Below are 18,385 nucleotides of genomic sequence, written 5' to 3' on the forward strand. Positions count from 1 at the left end.
CAAGCGTGCCCTCTTCCACCTCATCATCTCTGCTTCACCCCATCATCTCTCCCCACTGTCCTCATTGTGTTGGAACTACTAGTCCTGCAGCTGCATGTTTAGCAGAGCCAGGGAGCCAATCCACCTACAAACTAATCCTCCCTCCCTTTTTTTCCCTGCCAGGTCATTTCCTACTGCACAGCTGCATAACCACTAGTATTAGCAGAATGAAACATGGTGGGAACACATGGTTGCAAGGCGGGAAAAGACCACTCCTGACAACAGCTAGCACTCAGTCAGCTCAGAGAAGCGATGAAACCATAGCACAAGAATGCAGCTTGGAATACAAAGCAGACATAGCCAAGCTAGCTTTAGAGTTATGCATTTTAGTATTAGGGCAAAGAGCTCCAACCAGGCTGACCACCCAGGATGTACCCATGTTCTTAAGTAGTTTTTATCCACAGATAGAGAAAAAACATCAATACAAAATTGCAATTCTTTCTAACTCTGCAAACAGCAGTGCTTCACTTCTATGGGGCTTAAGCCAGCTCTCACCAACAGCCAAAGCAGCCTTTACACTGACACTGATGGAACCAGATCAAATCTGCAGTATGTGAAAACAGCAACAAACAGCAGCTGCTGTATTCCCCCCCTGCGCTGCCCTGCTCCAACATTCTCATGATTTCATTTTATGTTTTTTGATATCTCATAGGGCCCCAGTTCCTGGAATCAAATGTAAGAGTAAAAGTATCTGCCTCATTTAAAGGAAAAAAAGTCATCTGATAGCTTTGCAGAGAAGTTTAGAGTACAGAAAAAGAGCAGATTAATTAGGACAATACTGACCCCACAAAGAAAAGAGAAAAAAAAAGAAATCCATCCCTATCTTTATGCGTCCTCATGGTTTTGTTTTAAAATCTTAAGATTGTTAATTATTTATTATTTTAATATTTGAAAAAAGATGCTTGCTCTGGAACTATTCCAAGAGACGGACAAAACATGAACACTAACAAAAAAGCAGCGAAATTTGCACTGATACTAGCAGTGCTGCCAACATCATGCCCTAAAGAAGGAGGCTGTTGCTGGAATGTGTACCATTTGTTACGACTGAATGTCTCCTTCTTCCCCACAGTATTTATTTGATGCACATAGCAAAGCTGTAAAATACACACTATAAGGTCCACTACAAATGGCCACAGAAATACCACCTCTGAGGCTTCTGATGAAGGAACTGCAGGGACCTGCACTGAGCTCAGAGTCTAAAAGACCCTTCATTATGGACTGAACTTCAGAAAGAAAGCAAAACAAGCACATACTCATATTTGAGGAGAAACCCTAGTAGATCAGTTTCTGCTAGTGAAAAGGGCCTGTTCTGCCCACAGCACAACAGCATCATATGCAACCTCTCAGAATCAGGTACAAGCTGCCTGTGGCAGATACAACCTTTCTGCTAAGTGAAGAAGGACCTAGGAAAAAATTACATCATCAGTAGAGATTGTACCTCCTCCAGACAAACCAAATACTGCTACCCAGAGACATAAAATCGTAAGAGTCACTTAAAAGAAAAAAACCAACCAAACAAAAACAAACAAAAAAACCCACCAAGATAAAAATTACTAACAAACACTGGCTCTTCTTAGTGACCTTGTGGTATTTGAGCCTCCCTCAATTGCATCAAGGTCACTTTTTTCCCCCTAGATCCAGGAGAATTAGTACCTTCATTTCAGCAAAATTAATTGTATTACCTAAACCTTATCTGGCTCTTGTTTATCTGTACCTCTCAAAAGAGGTCAATATCACTATCTGCATATGATACCAATATTTGCATGAACTCCATCAGTAGCACATAAGTCACTTCAAAGCATAAAGTGTCCAACACCAAGCCAGTAGCTGCTGTCACCAACAATGACATCCATGAACCCTTGTTCTATGCTAACCCCCAAAACACACCTCCTGTCTAATCTACTGATTTGAGAATTTGAAGATTTTGGTATAATATCAACACTGAGAGTCTGGATTTTTTTGTTCATTTTAACTACAGGAACTGTCAACAGCTGTATTATCTTACAGGTGTTCACTCAGCCTGACCCTGTTGTTCTTCCTCAGGCTACACCCCCACCAAAGCCAGTGGAACCTCTGTCTTCTCACCTGGGTCCTACGTTAGTTAGATTAAACTCCGTACAGCCAGAGGCAGCAAAACTTTTTAAGATGTGCATCTGCCCTTGTGGTAGAAAACTGAGATAACTGGACACACTCCTTTATGTCCATAAGGATAAGAAAGGTCCACAGAACAGTTCATAATTAGCTGTAAAAAAACAAGTATTGACAACAGTGATATGTTTATTATCACCACCCATTTCTGAATGAGAGTCAGTTATACAGTCTGTATGTGCCCTCCTCTTCTACTCCCTTCCATCCCCTGGCAAAAAAAAATCAACCCAATCCCCTTGCTGCAAAAGACTTCAGACAATCAAGAGCTTATCTAGGCATCTTAGTGATTTTACAGTGTTACACATATCCTAGTATCACAAGAATATGTTTTACCTTGAGGCAAATGTTTTAATTTATGTGCATGTGAGCTATTTGCAATACCTCCACCAAATGGAGCCCATATAACCCGTCGGATGGCTTTCACCCAATCTTCCATTTCATTCTGGGAATTAGCCATGAGCAGGAAAGCCTCATGATTGACAGGCATCTTTTCCCGGTCCCCTGCACCACCTGAAAGACAGAATACAAATCTCTTTCAGCATCTAGTTTAGAAGAGAGCAATCAATGTTTGAAATCACCAAAAGCCTGTGTCAAAATGATCAAATTATTATTTTAATTGAGCAGTTTTACACACAAATCCTACTCATGTGCTGCAGCATCCACAAAACACAGGTTGGTAGAAGATCAAAGCAGAAGTGCAAAATGTGCATTTCCAGTGTGGAAATCAGGATATGTTGTACCTGCTGTCCCAGCAATAAGCAAAACGAAAGCACAGGCTGTAAGATCTTGCAGGAAGCGTACGAAATGAATCCACATACTTGTGCTGAGATACTGAGAGATTATTACCCAAAAGGGGAACCAAGTAAATCGTAAGACATTTTAGCGCTTGAGATGCAGAAATCGCATGATCATCTACTTTCCCCAAGTCCCTGGGTATTTCTAGTCTCAGTATAGAAAGAGAGGCCCATTCTGATTTTGGATCCAATTCAGAAGGAACGTTTTGAAGAAGAATTAAGATTTGGGGATATGACTCTGAGTCTCCCACTGGAAATAAGAACTTTAGGAGCTATTAACTTCGGCACATAATATCTCAGGAAAGTACTGACCAGAATATCAAATGCACTCAAGCTGTCATATACACCTGTCACTCGTGGATACTCCAAGACTTACAACATTTTCACCTTTATTTTCCCATTTTCTTTTTCAGTCATCACCCACTTCAGTCAGTTCAAATCTTCCCCTCACCCCTCATTTTATGTTCCAGAGTGGGATACAACCTAACGAGGGCCACATAAACACATAAAAGCGGTCTCGGTATAAAAGGGCTACTACTAATCCTGTCCAACACAGCAGCTGCATCACTAGCAGCCTGGAGCTTCTCCATCACTATGGAAACTGCCTTTGGCTTCGCTGCGGAGATAACACCTTAGCCGGTGTGTCACTGTCATTTCCATGCTTACATGGCTCCCAGTACCTACCGGCAAGCTAAAGCTGCCAGCCTGTGCTGAGCAGCTGAGTTGCCTGCCTGTGGAATACGGAGATAAGAGCAGGACAATGGTATGCGGTGGTTTCTGCAGAGCTGATTTAGCATACACAGAACATGCGCCTCCTAAATCCTCTCTAATCTGGGGAAAGGAGCAAGCTGGGAGCTGCCTGCAAGCCAAGGAAGTACTTTTTCTTGCTATTAATTGTTTCCTGGCCTAGACACACTCATGGATCATACGCTGATTTGCAAAGCAAAAGGACTAAAATGAGAACTATTGGGAAAGATTTTGTGGCGCTCTCAGAAGCAATTCACTGAACTAGGAAACTAAGGCAGTTTTTCAGTAAACAAGAGAGACAACAGCCACCTGGGACTAGGCATGCAGCTTAAGAAACAAAACCCATGATGCTTTTTCCCCACATGTATCCAAATTTTGCTGCTTTGCTCATAGCATCCTCTTGGACAATCTCCCATTTTGAATTTACTGAATGCTTCATATTCCTTAAGGTATATGAAGCAGAGCAGATCTCTAGCTCAAGGCTAGGATGCAGGCATCTGAATAGATCAATATTCCACCATACTTCACTGCAAGGAGGATATAGCTCATCCTTTGCATACAGAACTGTCAGAGCAGAAAATTACAGTCTATGAAACTTCCGTCACAGCCTAATTCTTTTACCAACATACTCAGCCTCATGGCGAAAGCAGAGGTCACCAAGTCTAATTCTTGCATTTTACCTGGCAGACCTATTGCCATGCCCTTTCACAACCAAATATCTTACAGGAGATACAATAGCAAGAAAGAGGCTTTTCATGGCCCTCAGCACACATCAGAAACGGGGGTTCAGGATCGAACATCTAGCAGATAGATGGCCTGAGCTCAAGATAGCTCTTCAAAGGAGTGACACAGTCTCAAAAAGACATGTACTGTATGGATCACACCATAAGTCAACAACTGAGCTTGGTCAAGGTAAAACACAGATCCCGTTCTTAAATGTAAAGGGACCCAGCTGAACTCTTACCCACCCAAGCCATGGAGGACAAGAAGAGACCAGAATCCAGCTTGGAATTAATTACAGACTGCAAATTTAGTCAGAACAGCTGAACTAACCCATATGAAGCATAATAAGCAGAAAAGGATGAAAACAACTTCTTACTAGACTTCTGAAAAAGTGGTGTCTCAGTATCTTCCCACTGAATCACTGTACCACAGGGACCTGACTACAACTCCCCTTCCCCTAAGATGCTACGTTGCACCAGCCAGCTGTCTTCTAAACCTTCGTGGTCATTTTTCATGCAAGCATTTAGGGAAAACACATTTCTACTTCTATTTGAGTCTGTAAAAAGTAAAAACAGGATGAGAAAAAAAAGATTCCTGTACACGCTAGACCTGAGACTCTGCCAAAAACTACATACAGCTCCTCCACGGTTCGCTTTCCCCGCTGAAACTTTAAATAGGAGCAAGGTCATGGCCCTACAAGCTGCCTGTGGGAGACTCAGTGGAGACTAGTCACATAACTATAAGCAAATGAAGACAACTCCATGCATGGAGGCTAGCTTAGGAACAAGAATGCCCTTCAGAATTGCTTCTTAAAGAAAGCCTCATAGCATGACGTGAATATGCAGTGGCAAAGCATTCAGACCCACATACAATCTATTTAAAAAAACAAAACAAAACATTTTAATCATGTTCCTTTCCACACATGGCTGGTTCTTTTCACTACAACCTTGAGGCAACAAGCAGAGCTAGAGTTCCCTAAAGGGCAGAGTTCAGACATGTGTCTCTACATTGTTGTAACATTCAACAGGTTTTGAGTCTTAGCAGTCACAAAAATGAGAAACAGCTATTCAAACCCTTAGACCTTCTTCAAAAAAGCCAAGGAAACAATGCCACATACACCTTCTTCAGAAGTCCAAAATTTTACCCAAAATTCACAGATGCTTTCTTTTCTGGGCTCAGACTCAAAACAGGATCTTGTTATGTGTTTATGGATTTGAGCTGACAACACAAAAGCTGTATCAATTCAAACAACCTACTCTTTAGGAAATGTTTTAGAAAAATAATTTTAAGCCTTCCTGCCTAGAAACACTTGGATATGGAATTTTAGTTTTGCCTGTCACAGCAATATGAAGTTCACATTCAGATAACTACATTCAAACCTCTTCTCTGCCACTAATGGAGCTTCAGCCCTTGCTCTGGTTGTCATTAGACTCTAACCCTGAAGCACACAAGTGCTATTCCTACTGTGTGAATCAAACGGGGCTCTGGCTACTCAGCACCATGATAGGGATGAACGCTCTTGCTAATGATTTTAAACACAGACAAGGGTATTGCATTCCCTTGAATAGAACTTCTCACTCATCTTTAATCAAGCTCCCATCCAACAAGACTGGCTCTCAGAGACCAACTCTGCATAGCTCACAATTGCCATAGGCAGACATTCCAGTCCTTCTGCTCAAAGCTACTTTCATCTCCAGACCAGAGGAAAAATAAAACTGTTTGCAAACATAGAGTGCAAGTGCCTCAATAGATGTGGCAGAAGCAGGGGGCTTAAGCAGCCGGACTATTCATCCCCCAAGTTAAGCATTAAGATATGACATGGGGATCCTGCATTCAGTCACCTGCTCTGCTGCAGAATTCCAGTGCACATTGGACAAAATGCACTGGATTCCATCCCAATCCACAAAGCAAGCTGTCAGTGCTACTTGCCTCCCTCCAAGGTGTACAGAAACTGAATAACTTCAAGACCAGAAAAGGTGTAGGCAACCATACAAGTGCATACAGAAGTGTAATAGCCTAGAAAGATTAAGGGCCTTGTTTTGTTACTGCTCACCATCAAAAGGGCTGCAGGTCCCAGCTGACTTCAATGCTTTGCCACCCCTGCTTCAAGGAACTTTTGCCAAGTTACTTTACTTACACTGGTAGGTATCTTCTTTGTCTCAAGGGACCAGCATAGCTCCAGGCCCCCAGCTGCCTTGCATGAATGCTTTTTCTTCCAGGCCCAGGCCAGACTCGTTAAAGCTAGCAAGATTGCTCTTGTATGCCGTCTGCTCACGTAGTTTGTGCAACTGCATTTCATATGGCCTTGGAGCCATCTGCTGCTGATGTCAGCTGTATAGCGTTCACCTCAGAGTTACATGCCACCTCCTAATCCTTAGTAACAGTCTTCCTTTCAGCTCTCCCCCATGCCCCACAACAGGGAAGATTACATACTGAAAGACTGGGACTAAGTGACTTGCTGAAGGTCAGATGGAGTGCTGCAACAGTCACAATCCATACTTCAAAGCCCTAATGAAATTTCTTCCATTTTTTGACCACGCTTACTCTGGTATGCATTCACGGGGAAGTGCAAAGCATAAGGCTGCTATTATGCTATATTTACCTGTCTTGCCCTGTGTTCCTGTTCAAAGAACCTGTAACAGACTTTCAGTTGCATCTCTCCCTTTATACAGCTGTTTCCAGTGAGGAAACCTCAGATTTTTTTTGTTTGCCTTGAACTTCATTCACACAAGCTTAAACCTTCTTAAGATCAACATTTGTCTGTATGGAAACAGAAGCTCAGGGGGACCAGGACTAGACTTCTTAGTAAGAGATGTTCCTGCCCCATTACATGTAGAAGGAGGAACTTTTCTATTCTCAAGTAAAGCTGCTGTTGGGTTCTGCTGAAGTTGGCAGCTTCTTTTTTTGTTCAGACCATTTCCCTTCCTTCCACCCACCATCTGGTTTGCCTTTCGCCCATTTCTTACATCATTCTGCTTACTGATGTGCTTGTGTATTGTCATCATAACAACTCTACCGAAAATTTACACAATTACAAATGCTTGTGTATGTGTATATATTTACATGTTTGTATTGCTTTGATGTGGATAGTCGAGTGGTATTTTCAGTAAGGGTGAAATTTAGCTGACCATGCGCGTGCTGCTGCAGTGCATGGGGAGGCAAATGTCAGTTCAAGGCTGAATTATGAAAGGGGTGGCCGGTGGGTAACGCAAGGCCCAGCTGACGTGTTTGCCCTCAGTACTAAAGCAAGTAGTGACAAGAAGCCTTTGATTGCAGACAAGCAGCAGCAAAGATCTTGACAAATGGACAAAAACTAGCACTCACAACTGAAAAGAACAATTGCAATGATTCATCTTCCCTGACCTGCTCTTTATGATTGTCTTAAAGGTGAGTAACAGATTCAGGGCTCTAAGATCTCCCCGATAATGAAAGAAGGTGAAAAATTAGGTAGATTAATTCTGTCAAGATTAAGGACAGTTCTATTAGGGGGAATCTTTCTTTGCACAGTGGGGGTGGGGTGGGGACAACGACACCCAAACCAAAAATGGGTCCTGATCTTTGGATTATGAAGAGAGACAAAAGAAATACTAGCGAGCAAGCAAAACGTCAGTAAGAGTGCTTGGAATAGTCACTTGAAACCTAATTCTATTTCTTCAATCATTGCCTTTGGTTGTGGCTAACGCTAAACCTCTATCCTGAGCACTCTCTCCCATCAGCCAAAGTTTTCGGGTAAGAGAACTTAGAAGTGCTAGAGATAGATAGAGCCTGTCTATCATACCTGAATCTTGGGTTAACCTGACATCAGCATGCAGTTTAAACTTCGCTACAAACAATAACAACTCTACTGCTTTCCTGCTGGTTTTTCTGGATGCTCCTTTAACAGAAGGGAAAACTTGCTGTGAATACAAAACTGACCTTGAGATGCTCCGTTTAGGCTACTTGAGAACAGAAAAAACAGTAAGAAAAATCTGAAGTAGTTAAAGAATGACATTTAAAAATAAGGAAAACTGACAGTATCTGCACGGGTATGATCTGTGAAGAATTGAGCAGTAAACAGTGATGTTAACTTGCCATGATTTTTGTATTTCTATCTATCTACACCTACCCATCCACCCATCTATCTATATATGGGATATCCAAGTTGAAAGTTAATTTGGAAGCTGATAGAGTAAACTTGTGATCACACTTCAAAAAGCTTTCAAAATTACGAAAAAATGATGTTTGGGGATCTAGTATCACACGGAGTACAAATAAAAGAAAGAAGCTTTAAATCAAAATAATTTATTGTGTCTCAGTTCCAATGGATAACCTAATGGCAATTATTTCTAAAGAAACATGCGCTTTTGTAGATGAAGGGTGTTTTATTTCCACAGTTTGGAAGGAGTTTGAGGGGATTCTAATATTCATATTTCGTTTGATTGTATCAGCGAGGAAAGTGAAATCTTAAATACCTTTTATTGTACTGATTAAGTTCAGCTCATAAATTGACATGATTCAGATTTTCTTAGGGCAGGATTTACAAGCATGCACTAAAATCTCTTTGACTTTTCAGTCAAATATAAATGCCTAATTTCCTTAAATGCTTTTCAATCCACCAGGTTTAATGATAACTACAAGTAAAAGATGATCAAATTTTCAACTGAAAGTCCTTGCAGAGGATTTTCATGAGTCCCTAAATGATTTTTAGATCCCGGATCTCAGACCTCATCCCAGAGAATAAAGCAAAGGCATGCAAACACTTTAAAGCCACTGCTTTAAAGCATCACTAATCCAAAGACCCTGTGATCTGTTCTATCCTTCCATGCCTTTTGTGGTTTCAGACGCCATTAAATGGCTTTTAAAAAAAGCACCAAAGAGATTAGACCTCAAAACTGTGGTTTCTTATGCAAAAATTCTGACAAGACTTAACATGAACAGAGGCGCTACAGCTTCTCTGTACTGGTACACAGACTACAGAAAACCCTTAAAAACCTAAGGGTAGTGCTTCATTTCAGTTGCCAGAATCAAGTGTATGATTATTAAAACTATCCGCAAGAAATTAAGATTTAGTTTAATCTTTGGCCTTTTATACATAAAAATTGTATCAGGTTAACTTGAGTCTCCTGCCTGGAGATGCCATTCTTGATAATGTGTGTGACCTGTATTACTCTAGACTTATCTATTATTTAAACTGAAGAACTGGTTGATGTTACCACTTCAAATAAACCAAAACCTTGAAAATAAACAAACCCATATTCCAGGTAGGCCACATGCTGGTAAGTGATGTGACACTCCAGGAACCATGACAAATAGAAAAAAAAGATGCAAGATAAGAGGAAGGGAGAAAAATAATTTCAAATACTCTTAAAGGGAAAGCAAGCAGCATTGCACAAAAAAGCCACCTTTAATCCCTGCTTATAAAACCTGCTTACCTGTGTTCAGTGCTTTGTAATGTTTAAGTCTACCTAAAGCACATAAAAAAAATACATCTTATCTGCCTTAGGCTGAACCGTGAGAAGTTTCAGTAAAAAAAGTTCAGTCATTTTTAAGTTACATTTCTGGCATTAAAAACATATTTATCATAATAGTACTCCAAAGCTCTTGTGCCTCCTTCTTTTCAATGATTTGAAATTTCAAAGAGAAAGCTACTATGCTGCCTGGGATGTACTGCTCACTGTGGCCACAAAGTACAGTTTAACTTGGCTAAGGTGAATTCATAACTGTGGGAAGGCCACTTCTTTTGCAGTAGCCCCATATTTAGGGTTGAGATGAGCCCAGGCATAATATGCAACTGCTAAGTAAATTTTTTTTTTTTAAGGACATAGCATCTCCCTTGCACCAACACAGCTCAGGCACCATTCCCTCCAGCTTCTGCCCACAATTACTTTGCTCCGTAAAAGGAACAGCCATTACCAATGATCTCCCTAACTAGGACACTAGGAACACTACCTTCCTAATTAGAGAGGTTTCAGGAGCCTGTGAAATGTGCCCCCAACTTTGTATAGTATCCCTAAAAGCAAGCTATACTGTTATTTCTTTGGGTTTTGTATCAGTTGCTACTACCTAGCAGCAAGAGATGACATCTCTCCAACATGGTCACAGCTAGTTTGGGATGCTAGCAGAACTATTCCAAAGAGGAATTGAGCAACAATAATTAACACAAGGAGCAACTACTACACCAGCAGTTGCTAGGAGCTGCATGACTCCGCTTTGCCTCTGCTGCAACTTGTGTGTTTCATCCCAAGTGTGAAGTCTGGAGTACCAATATTCTAATTATGTCCAGTGATGCCTCAGGGGTTAGACTGTCAAACAAGCACAGATTGCTCAATTAAAGCCTTGTGGCTCTTGACTCAAATAATGTTTCCTGAGAGGGGGTTACTATGGAGACTGAACATGGTCACTTCAGAACCTAAATCATAACAGAGATAGCAGCAGCTGCTTAGGTGGAACTCAGTATGCAACGGCATGGTCACTGCCTCTTATGGCAATATCTGCTGGCAAAGCAGACAAATTTAGAGTATAGTGTTGCCTGTACTGACACTAACATGGTTTTGCCTGCTAGGCAACAGGTATCTGCTACGTTGGCACCAGCTTCTCACTGGAAAAAAGAAAGTTCCTACTGGGAAAGAATATGAAGGTTTTGGGAGCCCAGGCATAGTTGTGGTTCAGCTTCTTCCATTTGCAAAAACTTGAGCTCCAGAGCTCACAAACCTTTCCTTACAAATCTGCCTGACATGCCACCAGCTCTTAGGGAACTGTTCACCTCATGAAGTGTCTGTCTTAGAATGACAGGACAACTTCTGTCCACCTCTACAGGTGTGCTGGAAAGAAAAGAAAAAAGAAAAGATGACCCTAACTCAGCAACAAAAATCAAGTGTGTGGTGGTGATGGCAAGTGGTGATGACAAGGGGGAGAAGGCAAGTGGGGATGACAAGGGGGAGAAAGAAAAGGTTGCACAGCTTTTTCCCCAACATGTTCCATAGACAGCCTTGTACCAACAGCAGGTTGCTTTCCCTTAACCTCCTTTCTTCCACTCCAGAAGACTAACCCTTGCAGTCTTTTCTCAATGTATTTCAAATCTATAAAGTTACAATGAGCTTAGTCCTTCAATAGTGATGAAGGATGGAACTGCCTGGGCTACACACAGCTCCTGGTCAGTTCAGTGTCCTCTGGTTTGGATGGAAAGGAAATGAATTTTTCTCAGGCCAGCAGAAGCCACACACTACAGCGAGGTGATTCAGGCCAGCCCACTGGCAGAAGCTGTGTGCCTTCCCCTACGAGGCACATTGCAGGAGACATCTAAATTAAGGCAACCATACATTTGAGGGTACAAAAAAAGTTACAAATGTATGTACGAAAGACTCAGAGAATAGTGGCGCATGTATGCAAAGCAGGCCACACAGTTCCATGTGGTTCTCCAAAGAAGCAAGTGCTCAATGCTTCTGAGGAAAGTATCAAATTATATATTCCAACTGTGGTTATGTTTACACGCTATTATAAGGGAGGAAATTCCTTCCTGACCAAAGATGATGATACTTTGTGCTTTGAAATATTTGAATGAAAATGACTGGATAATTTTTATGCATTACCATGCAACCACAAGCAATTTTCTAATTCTCATAAATTTCTTCAAATCTTTAACACTGAAGACAAGACTTGAGGGAAATTTTAAATCCTGACAAAAAATTACCACAGCGTCAGAATGGCAAAGTCTGATCTATTTTTCTTTAATAATTTCATACTGGAGAGATGATATCCAGCGTCTGCATTCTTCTGGAACTGGTGTGCTCACGTTTTCCAGGTCTGCTCACTGATAGGAATGAAGTGGTTCTCATGTCTTCTAAATTAGTCTCTCTACAACTATCTTCTCCTCCTTGGCCCCCATAAGTCTATTTTGTCTTTCCCCAAAATCTAGTCCACCATGAAACCAAAGATATCCTCACTGTCTTTTTGAAGGACTACATACCTCCCATCTTAGCCAAAACTCTGGACTTTGAGCTAAGGAGAATGGAAGCAAAACCGTCATCTGCTACAGCTTAGGCTGTAGACACCAGAGCTTTTAGCTGAGCCTGTAAAGACTTTGATTCTCTGTAGACTGAATACAGAGTTCCGCAGAAACTCAAGCCAACCAATTACAAGCATTATTATTTTCTTCAGTGAAGTGACTGAAGCTTTAGAAGCACAGTTTTGGCAGCATTAAATAAATGGACTATCATTAAGGACTCAACAGTCGCAGACTTTGTTTTTACACAAATGAAGCTATTTGTCGCATTAATGCAGAAAAGGGTTTGAAATGCAAAAGAAAATATACTGAAGGCCTTTGGCAAAATGTTGGCAAATTTGGAAAAAACCCTTGCCAATATTAATGAGGAGACAATGTAGATGGAAGTACTACTGATCTAAATCCAAACTTAAGAGCTCAGGGATATTCTGATGCACGTCCGTAGTCGTCTTGTAGTTTGCAGAGAGTAGCAGTTTTATAGCAGTCTCCTCCTGTACCTGGGTATGCATTGGGTAACCAATGAATCTTCTAAACGTGACTGCATGACCCGTAGCACTCCACTGTGGCAACGGTGCTCTTTGGCAAAAAGGAAAGTTCATACTTGTCACCTGGGCTCAGCACTGCAGCCCCTCAGAACACAACTGCAGACGGCTAATGGACTCAAGGTGGTGCCAATGCAAAAAGTGGGGACACAACTTCAGGACAACTGCTGAACAACGCTTAGAAAAATGAATTCTAATTCTCTCCACCCATTGGCAATGGACAAATCCCTCTTAGTTAATAGCGTCAAAAAGTCCATAAAACTTCCTTTGAAGTGGTTAATCATTAGCAGATGTAACCTAATTTTCAAAAACATGCTCATTTAGATCAGATTTAAACAAGAAATGAAGAGTGCTTGTTAGGTAAAAACAATTCATCCTGAGAGATGTCTTCAGCTGGTGGACTTCTTCCCACAGAAATTCAAGGGAGTGCCTCACAGAATACTTTTCTCTGAGACTCAATGGATTTTCCAGTGGAAGTCCTGTCTGCAGCATTCACTGCCACTATAGCATACTGAAATATTACAAACGTACCCTTCCATTGCATCCCATATTGATGCTTGCATGTCTCCTTCGTGATAGGTCAGAGGCCTGCACATATGTAGTGTTTCTTCTGACAAGCTAAGATAGTCACTTTTACATTGTAGAGGCAGGCAATAAAGCTCAGGTGCATATTATTGGAGGCCACAGCACAGTTCAGGATGACTGTTTGTAGAAGTACATTTATAGTTTGGGACCATTCACAATTTTCACCACACACAGCAGAACTGCCTCAAGCATTGCTTTGCAAGCTTCCACTCCCACAGTGCAGGAAGCTCACCAGCACCAAAGCATCAGCTACTGACCTGTTGCTGTCCAGCTCCTCCAGACAACATGAACCATACCACTCTGGGCTGGTGTGAGCTTTCCTGTCTGTACATCTCAGTACTTGTGAACTGGGGCAAACTCTAGTAAAGTGACCTCCTTGCTGCAGAAATCCTTGAACTTCTACTGGTCTTCCTAGATCTTCACAGCACTATAGTCCAAGTACTCTGTTCTGGCAGTCTTCCTCCAGAATGGTTAGCTGGCAGAAAGGAAATCCTTGTATTTGAAAACCTGGATCAGCAGCCTCTTCTCCACTATGCCAGCATGTACTGTCTCTTAGCAAAGCACACCGTCACCTACTGATGGCTATGCTATGGTGCTAGAAGGTCCTTCAAACCCTCTTACGCTCTTTGATAGTTTACAGGTCTTTGTCATGCTTCAAGCAAAGGCTGCTGACCAAAGCTAGGTCAGAGTCATAGCAAGATAGAGTCTCTACTAACAAAACTAAAAAAATTTCCACAAAGCAGCACAGAAAGGAGACAAATGCTAAGGTGATGTTACAACTCACAGGAATGTGCCCCAAAAGTCCTGAAGTCTCACACAAGTACGTATGGCAACCGAGTGTGATAGTGCAAATTTCTCCTGGTGTGAGAGCATATTTGCAGTGTGGATGTTCACACTGGCTAGCCGAACTCTGTAACTACGCTCCAGTTATCTCTAGAGCAAGAAATGTTACCTTATGAAAAATCTCCACTTCCCTGAGCTTAGAATCAAGTACCAGGTAAAGGGACGGAGCAGGTTTACCACATGCAGTTTACACACACCAGTTTAGGACCCACATATTCTGGGGAAACACGGCCATCAACATATTTTATGATGTTCAAATACAGAAGATTAAGTTCTTATCTCAAGGAACAAAAAAGCCTTGCTGAATGCACACTGTGATATATTACTCAAACAGAAATGCAGGGTTGCCAGTTTATCTGCTTTTGCCAGAGTGACAATAACTATACAAATTAGATCTAATTATACCAATTTAAGCCATTGAGAACTAGCACTTGAGTGAGACTGGCGGAATCATTGCTTGGAATGGTCTCTATAGGCAACATATTTGGGTATTTTCATGCTTATGGAAGCAGAAAGGCCATTCTAACAACACTGACATCAGTGGGCCTGCTCCACAGATACATGTAGCCCAGTTGGTGCACTAACAAAAACAAGAGCAGGAAATAGGGCACATGGATCTGTCTTGTGAGCCTCCTCCTTGTCCTCACCCTGCTCCTTTCTTGAGAGTGCAGAGCTCTATGCAGCCATCACAGGCAGCATGTGTTATAAGATTTTTGTCTTTTCAGTCAAAGGCAGGATGACAGCCAGAAACCAGGATCTGCTCAGCCAATGATATGTTATATTAAAAAGCCTTCCAGCTTCTGTGTCAAAACAAAGAAATCTTGATAAGCCTAAAGCCACCAGCTGCTGCCAGCAGCATGCTGCCTACCTTACCTTGGGGACACCTGCTGAGCTGCTGCCTGTTTAATATTACATTAAAACAGCAGCTTTCCAGATAATGAATTATGTATCTGCAGTAAAGCTATGGTATGCAGGGAGCTGGGGAGGACAAGGTTTGGAAATGGAAGAACCATTTCGATTAATGGTCTGCAAGGTGGAGAGGCGGGCGGAAATCACTGATGGCTTTAGAATTTGTCTGAGCCCCAGTCAGGTAGCAGAGGGAATCGGGGGAGCATGGCAAATGCCTCCTCCTCCCTTTCCCATTTTTTATTGAGAGCAATCAGGTGAGTTTGAAAGTCCCTAAAAGGACACACAATCTAAAATGAGGGGAAACAAATAACAGAGCTATAAGCTTGCATGGCTTGTGACTGCAGCCAGTTTTACTGCCCTAGCATTAAAGACACAGAAGGTTACCTTTTAACATTATTATTTAAACAGTCCACAGTGTGAAAGGAAGAACCCAAGACAGCAGTAAACTATTGCCTTGAAAGACTGATCTCTGCCAGCTACCTCTCTTTAAGAGAGAACTCAATCTATAGTCTCTGAAGCAAATCTGCAAGCACTTTCCAAACCGACACAGCTCCTCCAGCATTCCAGAGAGGAGATTTAACAATTGTCTTGCCTTGTTTAAGTTAGGTGATCTGGGTACCCAGGCACAAATGCATTACATAAAAATGATGATGAGGAGTGAGCATATATGCAAATGCATAGTCAAACATCTGTAAGCCTTAAATGCTCCTGTTTGCAGATATTCTAGTCCTGCCCATGTTAGAGTCCAATTTATCCCAAGACACCTTATCTTAAGATCACCTTCATCCACTCCAGTTCTGTTACTTCTATGATTCTCTGACCAATTAAAAATGGAAATTAAAAAAACAGCTCAGACTGCCTTTTTCAGACAAGGAATATTCACACCACAGTAACTGCAGAACAATCTTAAGTATAAGCAAGTGGGAGTGATTTCAGTGTATCCTTTAGCTATTAAAAAATAAACTAAAAGAAATCAGAAAAGATGTTCCACTGCTGGACTATGCTTGCCACATAGAACTAAACATTAGTGTTTCAGGGGAACAGGCACAGAGGGGTTAAAATTACTTTCCAAGGTTATAGTGTGTATCAGTGGGGAAATGCCTCTCTGGTTTTAAGGGGTGGGGGGAAGCCTTCAGATTCCACAGTGAGAAATTCCTACATACCAGTGAAGAACTGAGATACAGAGACACTAAATAATTTCTAGTATGATATTGGTTAGCAACTAGCAGAGCCAGGAATCAAAAGCAGAACTACCAAATCCAGGCACCCTGGATTAATCAGACATTGATTCTCATAAAGCAAGGAATACTGTTTGGAAGGTTGGTCGTGTGCAGCTGCAAAGGCAGTGCCAGGCCCAGAAAGCAAAGAATGAGAGAGAACAAGCTGAATAGCATGAAGATTGTTCCCCCTGCACAGGACGGAAAGCAGGCCACTTTCTCACCAAAGCAGTGCTCTCAAAACGGGAAAGCCACATTAGATACTAGGTGTGTATTTTGTCTCAAAAAGCTGTTCCTTCGCTCGGCAGCCCTGGTGGTTGCCTGGCACCTCCTCTATTTGGAGAGCTTTAACTGGTGAGCTGAAGTCACCACTCTCTCAGCAGCAGACGCATGGCTCATTGAGAGGCACAGCGGTGTGTTGGCCAACTCTAACTCTCAAGCGCTACGCTTCTTGGCAGCGCTGGCCTCTCTGGCTGCTGAATCCCAGAGCCCTGTGGAGAGAGCGGCCTAGATCCCACAAAAGCCTAGATACTGGTTGGATAAAGCCCCAATTCCACTCAGATTTTCATACTGACAGGGAAGATTTGCACCCGAGCCACATGGCTCTGGAAGTCATTTGCTGAACGACAGACGCGTCTCTGTGGTGCCCTGCCAGCTCCTTTCACATCTCCAGGCCCATGGAGCCCTGCACGCCGTTTCCTGGAGTCTCTGACTGCTCGAAGTGGCAGAGTGTGCAGCCAGGATCCAGACTGCCTGTGGGCTCATCCTCTACTCAAATGCCTTGCTTTGATCCCAGATACCTCACCACAACATGTTTGCACCTTGCCACATCCCAAAGCTATGGAATTAATTTATTTGTAGGGGTTTTAAAAATGATTTCTAGTCGAGGAAATAGTCCTAAAAAAATAACACTCTCACCGGTTCAAGAGGCAACATAGTTATTCAGACCTCTTTTCTGCCTCACTGTGAGGCTTTTTTTCTATTTTCTGTACTGGAGCACCCACCAGATATGTGGATAAATGTGGATAAGGAGTTTAATAAAACACAAAGGGTCAGGTCACACTGCCTGGGTTTCAGAGTTGGAAGCAAAGCCACACACCACCGCAATTCCTAGGTCCATCTACTGATGGAGCTATCCAGTCCTCTTCCCTTCCCTCTGACACCCCTAGATGGAACTGGTGACATATGGTTGACTAGGCAAAGTACTAACATAAGACCAAAATCATGATGGCCCCTTTTCAGCAGGAATGGCATAAATGCAGAGCATCCTAGTCTCCAGTCCTGGCTCTTATTCCTGTCAAACCACAGTGTTGCATGGATTGAACGCTTCCTTTAACGGAAATAGCCTCTCTCAACCTCCCTACTGCATATAAAACCAGCCACCCTGTGAGCACATCAGAGGCGGAAAACAAAACAGAAAGGAGCAGGAGAGGCAAAAGGGCTCAGGCCCAAATCTTGCCTTTATCATGGCCAGCCCTGGGGGTCCACACATACAGAAGCTCTGAACATATTAAAAGCAGACACTGAAAGTCTTATAGGTCGACATCATGCAAAAATGACCTAACTGGCAGCCATCAGATATCCTGAGCTTGCTGGGTGTGGGCTGCTCTTCTCAGGCAGCAGCTAACAGACTCCCTCCCAGGAGTGGCAGCCACATCACTTGTCTGCTGCACATGGCATTTTCCCCAGCAGCTCCGTCTGCTGAACACAAAGAACGAGCCCACAACATTAAAGAACAACCCCCTCCTTTGAAGTTGAGATTGTTTGGCTTGCCTGGCTACAAACTAAAACTGCGCCTTAATCATCCAGCTTTGAAGTCCTGTAAATCTACAGCTGCAGCAAAGTAAGGACCACTTG

The 18,385-nt window shown here is 42.3% G+C and overlaps 1 protein-coding gene across 2 annotated transcripts in view; it reads right to left on the reverse strand.

Annotated features, from left to right (window-relative positions):
- Positions 1–18,385, reverse strand: part of ARHGAP22 (Rho GTPase activating protein 22) — a gene marked incomplete at both ends in the record, with an annotated part of 157,080 nt that overhangs the window by 38,030 nt on the left and 100,665 nt on the right. The window contains one exon of one of the 2 annotated variants that reach the window (XM_082002286.1): positions 2,569–2,697. In XM_082002286.1, coding sequence (XP_081858412.1) covers positions 2,569–2,697 — 129 coding nt within the window. Of the gene's footprint in view, positions 1–2,520; positions 2,698–18,385 lie in introns of both variants that reach the window. The other variant, XM_082002285.1, reaches the window with a different exon arrangement.

This window comes from Phaethon aethereus, assembly GCF_964289735.1.
Source record: "Phaethon aethereus genome assembly, chromosome: 7".
Taxonomy (NCBI): domain Eukaryota; kingdom Metazoa; phylum Chordata; class Aves; order Phaethontiformes; family Phaethontidae; genus Phaethon; species Phaethon aethereus.